The sequence below is a fragment of the Apostichopus japonicus genome, chromosome 9 (assembly GCF_037975245.1).
Source record: "Apostichopus japonicus isolate 1M-3 chromosome 9, ASM3797524v1, whole genome shotgun sequence".
Taxonomy (NCBI): Eukaryota; Metazoa; Echinodermata; class Holothuroidea; order Aspidochirotida; family Stichopodidae; genus Apostichopus; species Apostichopus japonicus.
Genome location: NC_092569.1, coordinates 23,174,164 through 23,190,675, shown reverse-complemented (window position 1 = coordinate 23,190,675; position 16,512 = coordinate 23,174,164). Strand labels below are relative to the sequence as shown.

General features: G+C 34.5%; 1 protein-coding gene across 1 annotated transcript; it reads right to left on the bottom strand.

Annotated features, from left to right (window-relative positions):
- LOC139974006 (fibrinogen-like protein A) lies at positions 1-10,021 on the bottom strand. Its single transcript, XM_071980918.1, has 7 exons — positions 9,908-10,021; positions 4,715-4,760; positions 4,102-4,274; positions 2,861-3,128; positions 2,385-2,542; positions 1,651-1,915; positions 1-361 (listed from the first exon to the last, which is right to left on the bottom strand). Exons 1-7 carry the CDS (start codon positions 9,983-9,985, stop codon positions 126-128), a joined length of 1,224 nt encoding a protein of 407 aa, XP_071837019.1. The 5' UTR covers positions 9,986-10,021; the 3' UTR covers positions 1-125.
- Positions 10,022-16,512: the final 6,491 nt, after the last annotated feature.

The following is a 16,512-nucleotide window of genomic DNA, read 5'->3' as shown; positions in this document are numbered from 1 at the left end:
TTCAAGTATTCCTTTTTATTTTCAAAAAAGAACATTAATTTGTTCTTAAAATGAATATCTTAGGTATTTGTTGATCAATGATGGTCAACGATGTAACAGTTTTCTTCTTTAATCTGATTCAGTCTCTAGATAGGGCGGATCTTCATCTCTGTAAATTTGATATAATAATAACTACCGGGGAGGTTTCTCCAATAAAAATAATACGCCCCGTAGACACCGTTCAGGTTAGAATCATGACAGTCATCGTACCACCATGCACCATTATAATAATAATAACTTGCACAGTTATAAGAACTATGAGCGTCATTGTCTCGGTCCTTTGTTGTAAACTGCTGGTTCCGGTGACGACTTAGAGCATCGCCTGGAAGAAAGAATCAAATAAAAAAACACACCTTCAATACAAATCATATAAATAACTGTTGTATATCTGATACATCCTAAACCTTCCGTTATACTCAGACTGGTTGATTAACATTCTTTACGTCAATTATACTATTTCAATGTATAAGTTTAGTTGAGGGAAAACGAGGTAATGCGATGCTTTATGTGGTTAATGGCTATCATTGGGTCGTGGTCTTATTGATAATGCATATACGATATTAATTGTTTTTAAATATTTTATTGTAGTCAGATGTACACACATGACCATAATTCTCTCTTTAATTATATATCATCCTAGATCATTATATTCCAGTGTTTATCTCTAAGAGGCATCTCATCATCGAGGATCACCACAAATGCGGCAATCTTCATTTGTTTAGCCCTTCTTAATAACTATGGACATATTCACTATTTGCGTTGTTGCACTATTAAATAAACACAATTGATTTGGTGTCTACATTTCGTTTGTGGTTTGGTATTCATCACCAATGTATTAGAGGTGTAATTATATGTATGAAATAAATTAACGGAATTGTTGCACGTAAGACAAATACTCAGTTGTTAGCGTTCTGGAAAGTGTCACTACTGCATGTGGCATGATTTACTAATAGTGTCGCGCAATGGATTACCTGCTCCAACTACCAGAATACGTCTCAGAGAAATTAACAAATGTAAGGATATGTAGATCAGTCTTAAATGTTCTGAGGATGTCAGTCAGTTATTTACTAATTTTAAAGACAAACGGAGATAACTTGAATACTATGAATTGTAAGTTTAAATTTGTCTATTGTTTAGCTTTCTGCAATTTCATCTTTGGACTGACTTATACTGTTTCCTAATACGTGATACAGACAGCATTCTCTTCCTGCCTTTATTTATCAGTACATCACTGATTCTAAATGATGTTTCAACGATGCTTATCATTAGTTTCCATTAAAGTGCACTTTTGAAGGTATTGGACAATGTTGACAGGAATGTGAAACTGGTAACTATAACAGACAACTGTATGTAGTTTCCTATTTTGATGCAATTTCCATTCTCAGGCTACTAATTACAAATATAATCGATTTTTCATCTGCTTGGCCTCCTTACATTGTTATCTACTTCTTTATTCTTAAGGTGATATCATTATGTACTCAACTTAACTGAAGTTAAAATATATTTCTTGAAAGTGGTATTATCGATGAAACGATAACCTGGTGGTGTCTCATTATCTAGTTATGCTAAAATACCATATTTAGTATTGAAGGAGATGTGTAGGCTACAAACCTGATGTTCCACTGTAGGTCCCAAGACCGGATAACCGATAGTTGTCGCTTAAGTCGTTTGTCCTAAAAAAGTCAAACTTGGCGTAGTATGGAGCTCCGTATCTGTTCACTAAGTCGATTCTGATTTCATATCTCTTTTGGTTGGTCAAGTAATAAAGTTTATCATTTCCGAGCCAAAAATTAATGCTTAAATTTCCAAATCCTTGCTTGTAGCTGTCCCATCCAATGTAGAAGTCTTGACTACCATCGACCCGTCGTTGGAACACCTTAAATATTTGAAAATGATAAAAGTAGTTAATAACACAAACGTGAATAATATTAGTGGCTTCCCAAGTGTGAAATCTGAAATTTTCATCTTATTTTAAAATGAACTACCTTTAAACGTAATTCGAAACGTAAGACCTTCAACATGTCGGTTATGAGTTAAAAGGTAGAATAAACCAAACTTCCTCAATCATGGAGGTAAAGAATACAAATGATGAGGTTCGCAATATGCATAAATGTCAATAGACTGTGGTACAATGTAAAATGTTCTTGTATATAAAAACGAATATCATTAAAAACAATGACAAAGAAAATAACGAAAAATTCCGACATTGTACATAGATCGGTGAAAAGAATAGTTACGATTAAAGTAAGTCTTACATTAGAGAAAAATGTATTCCAGTGCAAGATCTAATGAACTATATAGTTCATAATGTAATCTCCGTGCTTATCGTAGGCTATAACACTTACCGTCCATCCTCCTCCGTCAGTCATGTTACAGTAGACCTCAAATGCTGGCCCGGTCCATCCGGTTGGTTTGATGCTGTATATACCGTTGTTTCTAGAACCATCATCATAAATTTCCTGACAATCTTTTGCTGGTGTCAATGGAGTGAATGTTATGGCATCTGTAAGATAAAATTAATTTGAATTATTATTACATTAATGTTACTAGGAATGTATGTTACCTAATGAAGTGAATGAAGTGTTTGATAAATAAAGTTCAGATATATTCTTTTATCAAAGCGATGGTTGACCATAGATGGATGTACCAAATGGGCCAGAGAGGTTTGTCAGTGAATCTCCCCTGATGACCCTGCATATCTGTCATCTAATGAAATGTTTGACGACGTCACGAAACAAGTAATCTTCACATATATTAAAGCCTTTTAAGAAATATGGGTATAATATTGCGTTTATATCTAATTTTTTCCGTGATAACTCACCAGTATTCTCTCCAGAATAGTTTCCGAGGTTGACCAGCTTGAAGTGACTAAAGGCGTCACTTATACGGAAATGATCGTAAGAAACCCGAATTAAGTAACCGCTTGATGTGGTTATCTCAATCACCAGTTGGTATTTCTTCTGGTTGGTCAAGAAAGACAACTTCTCGTTGCCGAGCCAGAAATCATGAGAGAGAAACCCGAAGCCAGACTTGTAGCTGTCCCAGTCGCGCCTGAAATCGATGGACCCGTCGGTGCGCCTTTGTATTACCTATGGACAGAGTCGTTACCGAAATGATTTGAGAGTTACTGATCTTTCATTCAATGCGTAATATTTGGCATCCAGCACAGCCGTCTCTGTTTTTAGGTAATTAAAAAATAAATGAATAGCACAATGTAACTTAAACATATATAACATTGTTACCGATATTAGTAACCATAGGCGTAGGAGCCTAATTTGATTGGGGGGGGGGGGGGGGTGTAACGACTTGCCCGAAATATATAACCAAAATTTTTGTTCGCTCCGCGCGCGTTCAACATGTTAATGTGCTATCATATAGGCATTCATCGGTTTTACATCACATGCCGATAACCGATGAAAGCCTATTTGACATGCACATTAAGATGTTGAACGCGCGCGGAGAGCGCGAAAAATTTTGGTTATATATTCCGTGTTATTACCCTTCCATATTGGTTAGAATTATTGGGAAAGTCGTTACAATAATAACGATAATAATAATATCAGTTTAACCATTGAAAAACACATTGCAAATTATTCTTTTTTCAGTAGATGCCCGAAAAATTCTCAGCATATTGCCCGAATTTTCACCCCCCAAAAAATGAAAAACACATTGCAAATTATTCTTCTTTCAGTAGGTGCCCGAAAAATTCTCAGCATATTGCCCGAATTTTCACCCCCCAAAAAATGAAAAACACATTGCAAATTATTCTTTTTTCAGTAGGTGCCCGAAAAATTCTCAGCATATAGCCCGAATTTTCACCAAAAATATTGAAAAACACACTGCAATTTTTTCTTCTTTCAGTTGGTGCCCGAAAAATTCTCAGCATATTGCCCGAAGTTTCACAAAAAAAATTGGTTGTGGGGCTGCAGCCACCCCAGCCCCCCCCCCCCCCCGCCTCCAACGCCTATGTTAGTAACATCGTTAATACTCTTCCAGCTGCTGTGAACATGATTGTTTCAGTCTGACAATTGTTAATACTAGAGCAAGAAACCAAAGACATACCGTCCATCCACCGGAACTGTCAGTGTTATCACAGTAAACCTCAAATGGTTCCGGATAACCATCTGGTTTGATCTCGAAGACACCGGAAGAGTTATGGGATGAACATTGCTCCTGAACTTCTCTGCAATCTCTCGGATAAGTCGATTGTTGATAGAAGAAAAATGATGATGAACCTAAAAAGCAAAGAAATAAATAAAAAATTGTCCACATTATTTTTTTTACTTTGCATTTTTGATATTGGTTTACATATATTGCATACAACACGTTCTTAATTTCAACTATCCGAAAGGTCTCACACTTGTAGTTTTGCAGAAAAAAGTTACTCTAACAGCACAACCTAACACTGCCTACTTTACACAATACATACAAATCTAACATGAGTTATATCGACTGTTTTGTTTAACTGTTAAGATAGATTTCTATTTGAATGCTCCAAAACACCTTACCTCCTCTTCCATTCTCGTCCACTAATACTTCAGACGAACCACACCCACCCCAAAAAAAAAAAATCATGCCCTAATGCATGTGTTGTTTACATGATAAATATAATGTAACAAGGGTTTACTATATTTAAATTACATATTTGGAATCAAGAGGGGTAAGCATCACTCACCTAATATCTTTCCATTAGTAGATCCATCACTTGTCTGTTGGGCACTCTAACCGAAGAAAAAAGATATATATATATATGTAAATGAATAACAGGAAAGTGACTTTGTTGTTTTAAACAATGGAATAGAGCAAAGAGCTTTTGGATAGAACATGATTCGAATCAGTGACCTCTGGATATCAAGCTCTGAAAAAAGATTTCAAACTTTTTTGAAAACAGGTTTTCATTATATTACGGAGTAAATGTGAAATGTGTGTCCCATTTACGTTGAGAAGTATTACTGGAAATACTTACTGGGCCTACTTGAATACATCAACTAAAAAAACAAGTAGTGATTGCCGGTTGGATAGATTTGGGGATAGCGAAGATGTCAGTTACTCTATGGGTGCAACAATATTGCTATTGAAATTGAAATTATTGAAATTGGTTCATTTGAAATTAGAAAGAAAAATGTATTCCAATTGAAATGAGAAGACAGAGAGGGGGACCGATGATGAACACAAATCACTCGACTCGCTTTTATCTTTACTCGAGTTGTCCATTTCAAACATTAAGCTAACAAGTTCACACATTCCTCTCTCAAACAACGGGAGTGGGAGGATGAAAACATGTATCGCCAAGGCATGGAGTGTTTGAATCTATTAGAAGTGTTAATACAGATATTTGTAATGTACCGTTAAAAGAGACATGGTATAGGTTAACACTAAACAGAATTCAGATAAACAGCCTAGCTCCACTATAAATAATCAGTACTCATAAATCCTTCGAGGGCTCATTAGACAACGCTCGAATGATAATGAATTAAGATGCAAATTAAATGTGTAGACTAGACTAGCAGATGAAAATGATTGTACTCTGTTGTGTTTACGTTTTTACAACAATAACTCTTCCTTCTACAATTCTAACTTGCATTCCCCAATCTTAAACCTTCCTGGTTGACAAAAAAATAATTGATATAGGCATTGTCGTTCTTTCTAAACAGAGATCAATCTCAATCTTTGCATTTGAAATTTTACACTGAAGAGAAAGAAATTGACGAGACAGTTAAAGCGAAAATGCACTTATTTCGTTTACATGCTGTAAGAGCTTTATATCTACCAGGAAACAATATAATTATAACCTTACTGAATTAAATCCTGATAATTTCCTATACGGTTTTTATGTTGACATTGAAAACTTAATATATTACTATTTTTGAGGTGTTAGGGAGTGGGAAGATTTAAAATGTTCGTACCAGCTGTGTAAAACATAACGAAATCAATGAAGTGACAAATATTGCACAATGCACATGTAATTTCAGGTTATGTTGTAAACACATATCAACACCCCCTTTTTTTTAAAGTGACAACCGAACCAGAAATAGCAAATTCAAGTATAGATTTGTTAGCTAATGATACAGAATAAATAAATTACGACATATATTTTTTAGAAAAACTTATAAGTGGCATTCCCTTTAAATGAATTGTTACTATTGTATTTTTCATTAAAACAAAAACAGACACAGACATTGCTCCGGAATATCAGTTTATTTTGAGAAGGAAATACTTTTATTTTTACAATCGAAAATGGTGTATTAAACTTCAGAGGAAAATATAGATAAAAAGATAGTTAATGAAAAATGCAAAATCTTCTGCTGGCTGACAACAAGTTATGGCATTAAAACTTCCTCCCTTTTTTGTTATCTTACGGTTGTTTTTTTTTTCTTTCTAAGTAACACTTTATTTGTGTTGTTATAAATAATAATTAATGACGTAAAAGTTATGTATCTACGAGTATGGGATTGATGTAACTGTTAGTTGTGATCAAATTTAAGTAAAATGAGGTGCCTTTTTAAAGCTATTATGACATACTCGGTTAAGAAATGTATACCAATAACTAATTGTATCGCTCAGCTAACATAACAATAATACACAGAGGTAGCCCTTAGGTACAAACGTATCGTCAAAATATTAAGTATCAATGTTCAGCAATAAACTGTCAGTGTTAAAATACAAACATACAGTCGCTGTGATCTTAATTATTAAGAGTCTGACATAAAGAAAAAGAAGATCAAATCAACAAATGTTGAATTTTCGAATATTCAAAAAATTATCAGCCTATTTAGTTGGATGTAAGGTCTTTCCAATGTATCCTGTATCCCGGAATCTTTTACTCTAAGTAAGTAGTCGAGAAAAGTTATCGGAACTTATATTGTTCGAAACGGCAATAAATTGAGACTTAACATTTTTTATAAGATATTTGCTGGAATGGGTTACGATCTGTTGAACCAAGAATATATATTGATCGCGAATCATACTACTTTGTAGGAGTTATGAGCAATAAAAGTATTAGACGAATAGCGATTTTCAAATTTCATTGGAATTAAGCAAAATATGTGTTTTCTTTATGTTTACAGTACAAATTAATGTTTTACATTTACTTACTATCTTCTGATTTTAGTTTGTAAATCCACATACTTTTGTAGATAGTCGAACGTAAGAACAAACAGTTACAACTATAAGAAAACATCAACATGGTTGCCAATAACGTTGCAGAATACTTTATCTTACATGTATTTAGTTGAACGTATTTCTCTTAGTAATTAATTTGACAGTACACATTACGTCCGTTTCTTAATTTATTTTTGACCTGAAACGAAGGTCGTAATATGCAGCTTACTTACGATTGACATAGCTTCGCACTGGTGAAGCAAGTCTCACAGGAACTTTACCAGTACTAAAAAAACTCATATTGACGATACTGTTCTATGTTTGAAAAATTATTGTGCCCAAAAATGTTTTAAAAAAAAAATGTTTTAGTCATAACCGAACCTTTAACTTTAAGTGACAAAGAAGGGGTCCTTTTAACAAAACATTGATTTCGATTTTTTCAATTTGTCTTGTTTGAGTTATTATAGAATTGTCTACTTTCTTGAAGCTACACACAAAATATGATTTAATAGATCACATTATGACAATTTACGTATGCTGGTATATTCTTTTATTTGAAATTCAGAACATGCTCTATTTACTTTCTGAATTCTCTCATCCTTGTATAATCTTAAACGAGTTGTATAACGTTTGTAAGACTACAATACATTAAATGAAGAAGCAGTTGACAAGAATGATATGCCAATGGTTCTCAAAGTTTAGAAGGTGAAATCATATTGATTCATTCTTTCGCCAAATCGATGTGCAATATGACTTATTTGCCTTTTTTCTAAATCTTTGACGGATATAAAAATGTATCTATGGGTTAACTACAAAGGCTCTACAGATTCTACAAATATTAAGAAATATTTATTAAGTTGCTTTAAGTTTTATTATAGACTTTGCGAAAAGGTCTTTGTATATTTAAATGATATATATTTCATGTATATTTGCCTTTTCTCATTTAAATTTGGCAAATTGGACAAAACTGTAAGTCCAGACATTTTTACGTCTTGCATTAACTTTAATTTTCTTTATCCTCAGTAAATCATGTAGAATTTTGCGCTAAATTGGTTACTCAATTAAAATTTAACTTTGTTATTTGTCCATTGCTTCATTGAACTTGATAGATTTCTGTTAAATAAAGAAGATCCACATCGGAATACAAAATAGGTGGCATTATAGTAAATCATAAGTTTTAATGTGAATTGAATTAGACGGATGAAAACTGTAATTAATATCAAGTAAAAACATTCTTTTCTCGTTAATTATTATAAAGTTAAGAAACTGAAGCGAGATATTCAAAGTGTGGGTATGTAAATCTTAGCTATAACGTTTCTATTAATATTTAAAACTACCGTATTTGAATTACACTATCGGTAAAACTTGCATTTATGACAGTCTGCATTATGTCTGATTTCATTAATGATAAAATCCTATTGCAAATTTTAGCACGTCTTTTTTAAACACAGGATAGTTCTGAAATTGTACCTATGAGAGATTTACTATTAACAGGTTAATGTTCACTTTTAAAGTGAAAGGTAGGAATACAGGTTTATGAATTACTAACACAACAAGAGCTCAATATTTTATACAACTTTTATATCGTTTTTATTAAAAGAACTTTGAATGTTTAACTAGATGTTTGTGTCTTAAAAGGTTCCAGAACGTTACTAAGTTACTAGTAATATTACAATTATTTATCGAATTTGCACAAAAAAAAATTCATCCTTATTATCCGATCTTTTATCTAACACCTTTACTTTACATACAACAGTCTTCTTTACCACATTGCAGAAATTCTAAAGGTTAACGCTTTTAATGTCTGATATAAATGTAAAACATAAACAAACTTGAAAGCATTAGATTATTATTTCTTGATTTGTTAAAATATAGTCAAAAGGAGACTTTCTGTTCAAGATTTGATTGCTTGTCTTTTGCTTCAATTTCGAGACTCTTTTGTGGTTCGTGGGGAGTTTAAAATAATTTAAGTACTTAATTTAATCTGAAAAAGGTTTAACTGAATCAACTTCAACGTTAACTCCAATTACTGAAATATACTTTGCGTTTATTATTATTTTGTTGAATTATTTGTCACACACTTTTGAAGCGATACAGACCATCATTTTTATTTCGATACAGACAAATACAGGATTCCAAAAGATGAACATTGTATTGAATTTGAGGAATTATTATGTCTCCATTTCCAATATCATATACAATCTTTTGAACTATCAAAACTTTACTTTAAAATATAGTCAAAACGAGAATTGCTATTCAAGATTTGAACGTTTTTACTTTGTTTTAATTTGGGACTCTTTTTGTAGGTGGCTTAAAATTAATTTTAAGTATTTCATTACTCTGAAAAAAGTATATCTTAATCTACTCGAACGTTTACTCTACACACTTCAATATCCTTTGCGTTTATTTTTTGAATTATTTGTTACGGACTTTTGAAGCGTTACAGACAATGATGTTTATTTCAATACAGATCACTACAATATACCAAATATTAACATTGTACTGAATTTGAGGAGTTATCATATCTCCATTTCCAATATCGGATCTCATCTTTTGAACAATCAAAACTTTAGTTTCAAATTCTGTTATCGCGCAAGTACATTAAAATATATATACTACGACAGATGACTGAAGAAGGTTTATAATGAAATGCGTTTAAAATTCTTTTCTGTATTTTCTGTGTGCTACATTAGAAGGCACCAAAAATGAATTGACTTTGACTTTTATGCTGGATTAAATTGAAAAATATAAAAGTACTAGAACTTACCGATTCACGAAAAACGAGGCAGCTAGTTGTCCAAAGGAAAAATAAAAGTTGGAAGATTGAATCAAACTTGCTGATCATTTTGACGAAAGAGTGGAATCTTTTCTGGTGGCTCGCCCTTCTCTGAATTCAAGTTGATAATGTCTATCACCTCTTTCGACGACAGAACCTACCTTACATTGAGTACTTTAGTAGGTACGGTAGAAAATACAGAACATAGTTAACCTCATTTAAAAAAATGCACTTTAGTAAAATGGTAGTTTCTACTAAATGTTGTCTCTTACGCGCATCGGTAGACAGAAGAACAAGGAAGTCAAACCCCTGTGGACAAGGAAATCGAGATTACTGAAATCGTGCAGTACAAACTATGAGTCGGCCATCTTGATATGATTCTTCCCCTCGTGATCTCTTTCGGAAAATACAACTGGGATTTTCGGTCAAGTCCATAACGTTAAGAAAAATAGCCGTGGTTTTAATGAATATTACTTAAATTAAATTTAATTAAATATTTCTGTATTCAAAAGAAAACTAGATTGTAGTAAAAGGGTTGAAAGAAGACTATATATAGGAAGCCAATCTAGGACTTATCGAGGTTCTTATTTTCCGTCAAACCATGCACTTCTCTTTAACGCCCTGACGAAACGATGAAAGAACTAAGATATGCGCTGACAGTAAACTGAAGGCAGTAAATCACCGTAGCTATGTATTACAAGTAGGGCTATACTGATGGAGAAGTATAACGAGCCATTATCAGACATAAATGAATGAGAAAGGGACGCAAACGATTAACAGTAAAATCCACTTGAAAACATCTACATCAAAGTCTGTAGTGTTTCGTGTGGGAATTGTTACTTTATTAATTGTATATAAATACACTGGTCTGAAGACTTACAGAGAATAGGGAAAAATAAGTTCGTATCATTATTCAAAGAATTATTTACCTTTTCATGTTCCAAAGAAATAAGCGGGAATGCAAATTGTATCTAAAGATAGAAAAATTATAGAACTGGATTTTCGGATAAAGATGTGTGGAGATGTAAGAATTTGCCGATGTTTGAGCTATTTGTCAAAGTGAACGGATGTGCGAGGTATATTTGACAAACGTAGTACCTATTCCAAAATGAAGTAGGCTCGAAGTTTAATAACAATAATTCTTATAATTTTTTAATATAATTTTATGTAGTACTCAATACTTCTACAGTGGTCGCGAAACAAACCAATGTAATTCAATGTCCCTCAAAATATTAGCCTAGTCAATTCTTCAAAAGCGACTCACTAATCAAATGGAAACCACCTGACTTTAATGGATTCAAACGACTTATTGATAAACACTTTGCTTATATATTTATTTCTTGGAAGATGATATTGTATTCTTCATCTCATTCTTTGATTCTTTCACGCTAACAAAAGGAATACCCTTTTAGAAAGGGTGACTAAAATGCGTTAACTCTGCAATGATCTTGACAATTTATGTCTAACAGAGGCACGGACTACATGATCAAACCTACTTAAATCAGTATTACAGACATTTAAATCGTTTTAATGGAAAAAATAGATATCTTCAAATTGGATATTGAAGATGATCTTGGAGAATCTGCACTAATTACCTACAGATCTTTTTTACAGTTTTTTAAACGACATGTGATCTCATTTTTTTTTCTAAAAGCACTGTTTGCAGTTGAATTTAATGTTAGTACCACGTTGCTTAACACATTGCCACGTTAGAGTAAAATTTCAAATAATGAACTATTAATTGAAGTATTCCAATATTATGTATGTGATATTAACGTTCGTGAGCGAAGAAACATTTGGATTTGAGACAAATTTATTTTGATAGTTAATCATCACTGATAAGAAATATATAAAATCGTGTGTTTGCCTGAAGCAAATCCTTGAATGAAATCAAGGTCCTATTTGTTTATCTATTTGACTTGCTGTCTTTATATATCCTTTGTCAATAACCCAAACACGAAATATTCCTGAAAATATTAAGACCCTATGATGTTGTGTTAACTGCACCCTCATTTGCATGTTCGTTCATAATTGTCGTTATAATAGTCAAAGTATTTGCACATAGTCTTACCTGTATAATTGATTGTGTTGGTATGTGTTGCTCATTCGAGCGGGGAGGGAAGTTCCACGTCCCCACTCTCTGCTGATAACGTGTCAAAAATGTTCATTTACAAAACAAATATTAGAGTTGTATTCTTGATATTAAGGATTAATTATTATTTCATTGGCTTCAGTTTTATTTCTTTGCATTAAGCCCGTTTGGATTACAATACAAACTCTCGCGAACAGATATACGAGACCAACAAGTGTAGATTAGCCATGGTTAAAGTTGGTCAATCGTTTGTTATTCGCTCACGAATTTTTCGACTGAAATAAACTGAACGTCGTATTACATATTAATAAAGTACCACGCATTGGGAGGCATGTGACGTGCTCACCGATACTACTAACGTATTACTCATCGAAACAGTGGATGGTATTTCAGTGTAATAAGCAAATGTTATCCAATAATACGGCGCAGTTCGCCAAACTGTGTCTAAGTCTGTAATGAGTTAACGTCTTATTCAGAATGCAAAGTATGTCGCCCCCCATTATTCTGCTTATATGCTTATGATATTTCTTTTGCTAGCATTGTTCTGCTTTCCTAGTTCAGGCCAACTACCCAAGGAAGTTGCTGCTTTCCGTGTAAAGGGTTTGGCTCTTGAATGAACTTACTTCCCGCCGCCACGCATTCGTAAGAAAATAGTTTCTGTAAACATAATGTTAATGTTCTCATTCATGCAGGACTCACTCATCGACTGAAGCCGGCCGCGGGCAGGAGACCCGTGAAACGACTAATATTGACGTTAAACGTGAAGACATTAAACCAAATAGACACCATGTACTTCTTCTTGTACCATCGCTAATTTATCTAGAATATCCAGAAACGCTTCCTTTTTTAACTTCTCGTGGTGCCCACCAAACATAGTATTAACGGGTGACCGAATGCACAAAATCAAATTTGATGTTTAAGATGCTAAACAACAGTGTCCTCAACTTGAATTTCTATATCTGCTTTACATTTTGAAAAATATTTCTTTAAGTAACTCAGACCCATGAAGTAAAAGCGTCGGGACTAAAAAGTCTTACACTAGGGCTGCCCAACCTTTTGCAGAGGAGGGCCACATGGAATGATTATGATGAAGGAGGGGGCCGCATGAGCCCTACGCTCGATTTTTCGATGTTTTTGCCCGAAGCTCAAGGCAACAAAATGTGAGCACTGCACGCGGAGCGCACTGATTTATTTTCCTTCCTGATAAAACATATGAATAAAGTCCAGCCGCCCCCCCCCCCCCTTCGCTGAGAGTGTCACACAAGCTGACCTGTATGCAGTTTTTTTGGACCCAGAAGGTTCGAATGATTAATTATATAGCTTCAAATTGTTATCAATAAATCTGCTCACTAAAATTTCGCACCGTAGAGCATCTCTGGCGGGCCGGACGCAACCCTGCGGCGGGCCGGACTGTGGCCCGCGGGCCGTAGGTTGGACAACCCTGTCTTACACAGACCGTTAGTCCATTGTCCCATATGAAACACAAATCCCAAATGGGAAAACACTACATGTATGGGCTAGATAATATTTCTACAATGCATTACAAATTTATCACCGACTAATAGCGTTGCATATTACCCAAGACTGCTCTGTGCTTCATATGAAGTCATAAGACTTTGTTTTACTTGAGTTATAAATATTTACCGACAATGGATTAACATACACATTGGGGAATGTCCTAGAGAGTCGGGGTGATCTTCAAGTTATAATTAAAGGAGCTTCCACGGATTTAACATATTTTAAGGCTGAATATGAGAAAACCAGAATAGCTAAAGAGACAAAATCAACAAGAAGAGCCCATCGGTCCGGCCAGAGTGCCGGTCAGGGATCGCACCCACGACCTTCCAAATACCATGTTTCACTGCTTTAAATGTGCCTTAATTTATGAGCCGGACCAGTGTTAAAGTCTCAATACGTGTTTGCTGATGAATTTCGGAAAAACAAACTCCCGAAGCAGATTCAATGTTTCTTATTCTAAATGCACTCTGACCTGGTGGGTTTAATTGAAAAAAAAACTGTCGCAATCGAAGAAAAAGAAATGCATTTTCTGTTGCCCTTATGGCGCAAACGACTTACCGTAAATCACTGCGACCGCCCATTCCAACATGTTCATTACACAAACGTAACCTATGTTCTCGTACCGTCTACTTTTTTGGCCCAATTCCACGGAGGAAACGTCTAAAAATACCTCTTTATTCATTACAATGGAAAGAAATAACACAATTTTGCAAGCTACATCGGTAAGACCAAAAGATTCATACTGTTTAAGGGAAGAAACCTAACACAGGCTCGCCACGAAATTGAAAGTATTCCTATAGAGGTGTTGCAGTGACGTCATATTTTGGGACATAGCCTGAATCATGCTCAGTGACTGGAGGGAAAGAGAGCCTCTCTATATCGTTACGTTCAATAGGCTAATTTTATTTTATTTTGCTCGTTTTTCTTCATTTGCAAAAAGATTCAAATTATATATATTTTGGGGGTTTGTTTAAGTTTTGTAGAATAACATATGGCAAGGTTTACTCAATATATTCACCAGTCATTTAGAAATCATCGTTTGAATTTAGGGCTACATAGTAAGTCAGTGTGAGAAGAAGCTATTTTTCACTCCAGCAAAATTGATCACGTGGTGTGAAAACCAGTGAATGACGTCATGTACAAGACCTCTATAAGCCTAAGCCGCCAAACGGTCGTGAACAAAACAGAGGGATTTGATTGGCTCATGATCTGCTGGGCGGGGCTTGCACATTTTGATTGAAGTTTGTAGAATCTACGGACTCGTTAATCAATCTGGCGAATTTTATTCAGCTCAAAATATTTAACGACAGATAACCCAATAAAAATAATGAATATTTATATGAAAAGTGCATAGAAAGGTGCTATTTTCACTGAACTTTAAGGCAGTGGGAAAGGTCGAAGTTAAAATTTGGCATACACACATTGAGACTTTAGTGCATGTAAGGACGGAAGCTTAGAAAGCTCCTTTCCTTGGAGAGTAAAACACGGGGTAAAACTGCGGTAAAACGGTATATGCCATTTTGCACAATTTTCAATATCGGTTGGTGAGGTGAGAAACTCTAGTCTTCAAAATGTTTATTCTCGGTATTCTCATTAAAAACGTCAACAATTGAAATAAAACTCTCAATAATAAACTATGTCGGTGCAAACGGTAAAATGTGGGAATTTTTTACTTTTAGTACCACCTCGACATACGCATTCAAATTGGGGAAATCTTGTTTCGCACATGTAATATTTAGTTTTCTTTACAAATTTGCAGAAGAAAAAAGGATGGCGGTTTGAGTTGTTGCCTAGAAATTGTTCAAAATGGAAAGATACTGAAGTTGTAGTATTTCACACTTTATATTTCACGTAATCTTTTGTTGTTGAATATAATATATATGGGGGTTTATTTCGGCTTCTCCGGAGTCGCTTTGAGCTGGTTTAGATCTTAACTGGAAAGTCGATCGCAATTTATCCCAAATGTCACGCAATAGGTATATTACTCATGATCTCTACCATGTGGTACCTCACGGATCAATTCTCGGTCCTGTTCTCTTTCTCTATATACCTCTTCGCCATGAAACACTATTAGTTCTTATGATATTACCTATATGGTGTATGCTGATGACACACAACTTAATGTTGTCTTTGATCTAAACATCTCAAGTTAGCTGTACCTAAGATAGATTCATGCATTCAGGAAGTCAGGCTATAGATGTCCAATAACTATCTTAAGTTAAGAGATGAAAAAAGTAGGTGATGTTTTGGGATCAAACAAGGTTCCTTTAAGAATTGGTGACAATATCGTAAACTCTGTTCCGGTAGTCCGCTATCTCGGTGTATATATGGACACTCACCTTGCTATGGATCAGCAAGTGAACCACACATGTAAGTCGACAATGTTTCATATTAGGCAGGTGGGGCAACTTAGGAAATATTTCGATAGGCCTGCTATTGAAAAACTTATTCATGCTGTCATCTCGAGTAGGCTTGATTATGGCAATTCTCTTTTATTTGGTGCAGCTACATCCCAACTATCGAGATTGCAAAGGATCCAAAACACGGCTGCTCGAATCGTCGATAGGGCGAACAGGTTTACCCCCATCACTCCTTTACTGTAAATCAATTGCGCCCCACCCCTACCCCCACTCCACCCTCATCGTCACCTTCCAAAGAAGTGAAGCAATAAGAACGTTAAATAACTCGGGAAGGACGCCAAAGTAATTTATAAAAAACAAGAATCAACTATTTCTCTATGACTTTTTATACTGATATACGTCAAGTTACATTACATGTAACGCTGATAGTCTTTGCTAAAATGGTGAGAACCACGATGATGATAATCTAAATATCAACGGTCTTGTTAATGTATATCGAAATGAAGCAAACGTGAAATAACCGGAATATATTGATATGAATGTATGAACTTCATGAAAAACATGAAAGCATGACAGTCATGCTCAAGTTGCTGGAATGCAGAACATTCCAAAGATATCTTTGATCG

Excerpts from the sequence above, each read along its gene's own strand:
- LOC139974006 (XM_071980918.1), bottom strand. The coding sequence starts at position 9,985 with ATGATCAGCAAGTTTGATTCAATCTTCCAACTTTTATTTTTCCTTTGG. Across the intron at positions 3,129-4,101 it reads ACAGTTCCGGTGGATGGACG|GTAATACAAAGGCGCACCGA; the intron begins GTATGTCTTTGG and ends CTCTGTCCATAG. Across the intron at positions 362-1,650 it reads GACCTACAGTGGAACATCAG|GCGATGCTCTAAGTCGTCAC; the intron begins GTTTGTAGCCTA and ends TCTTTCTTCCAG.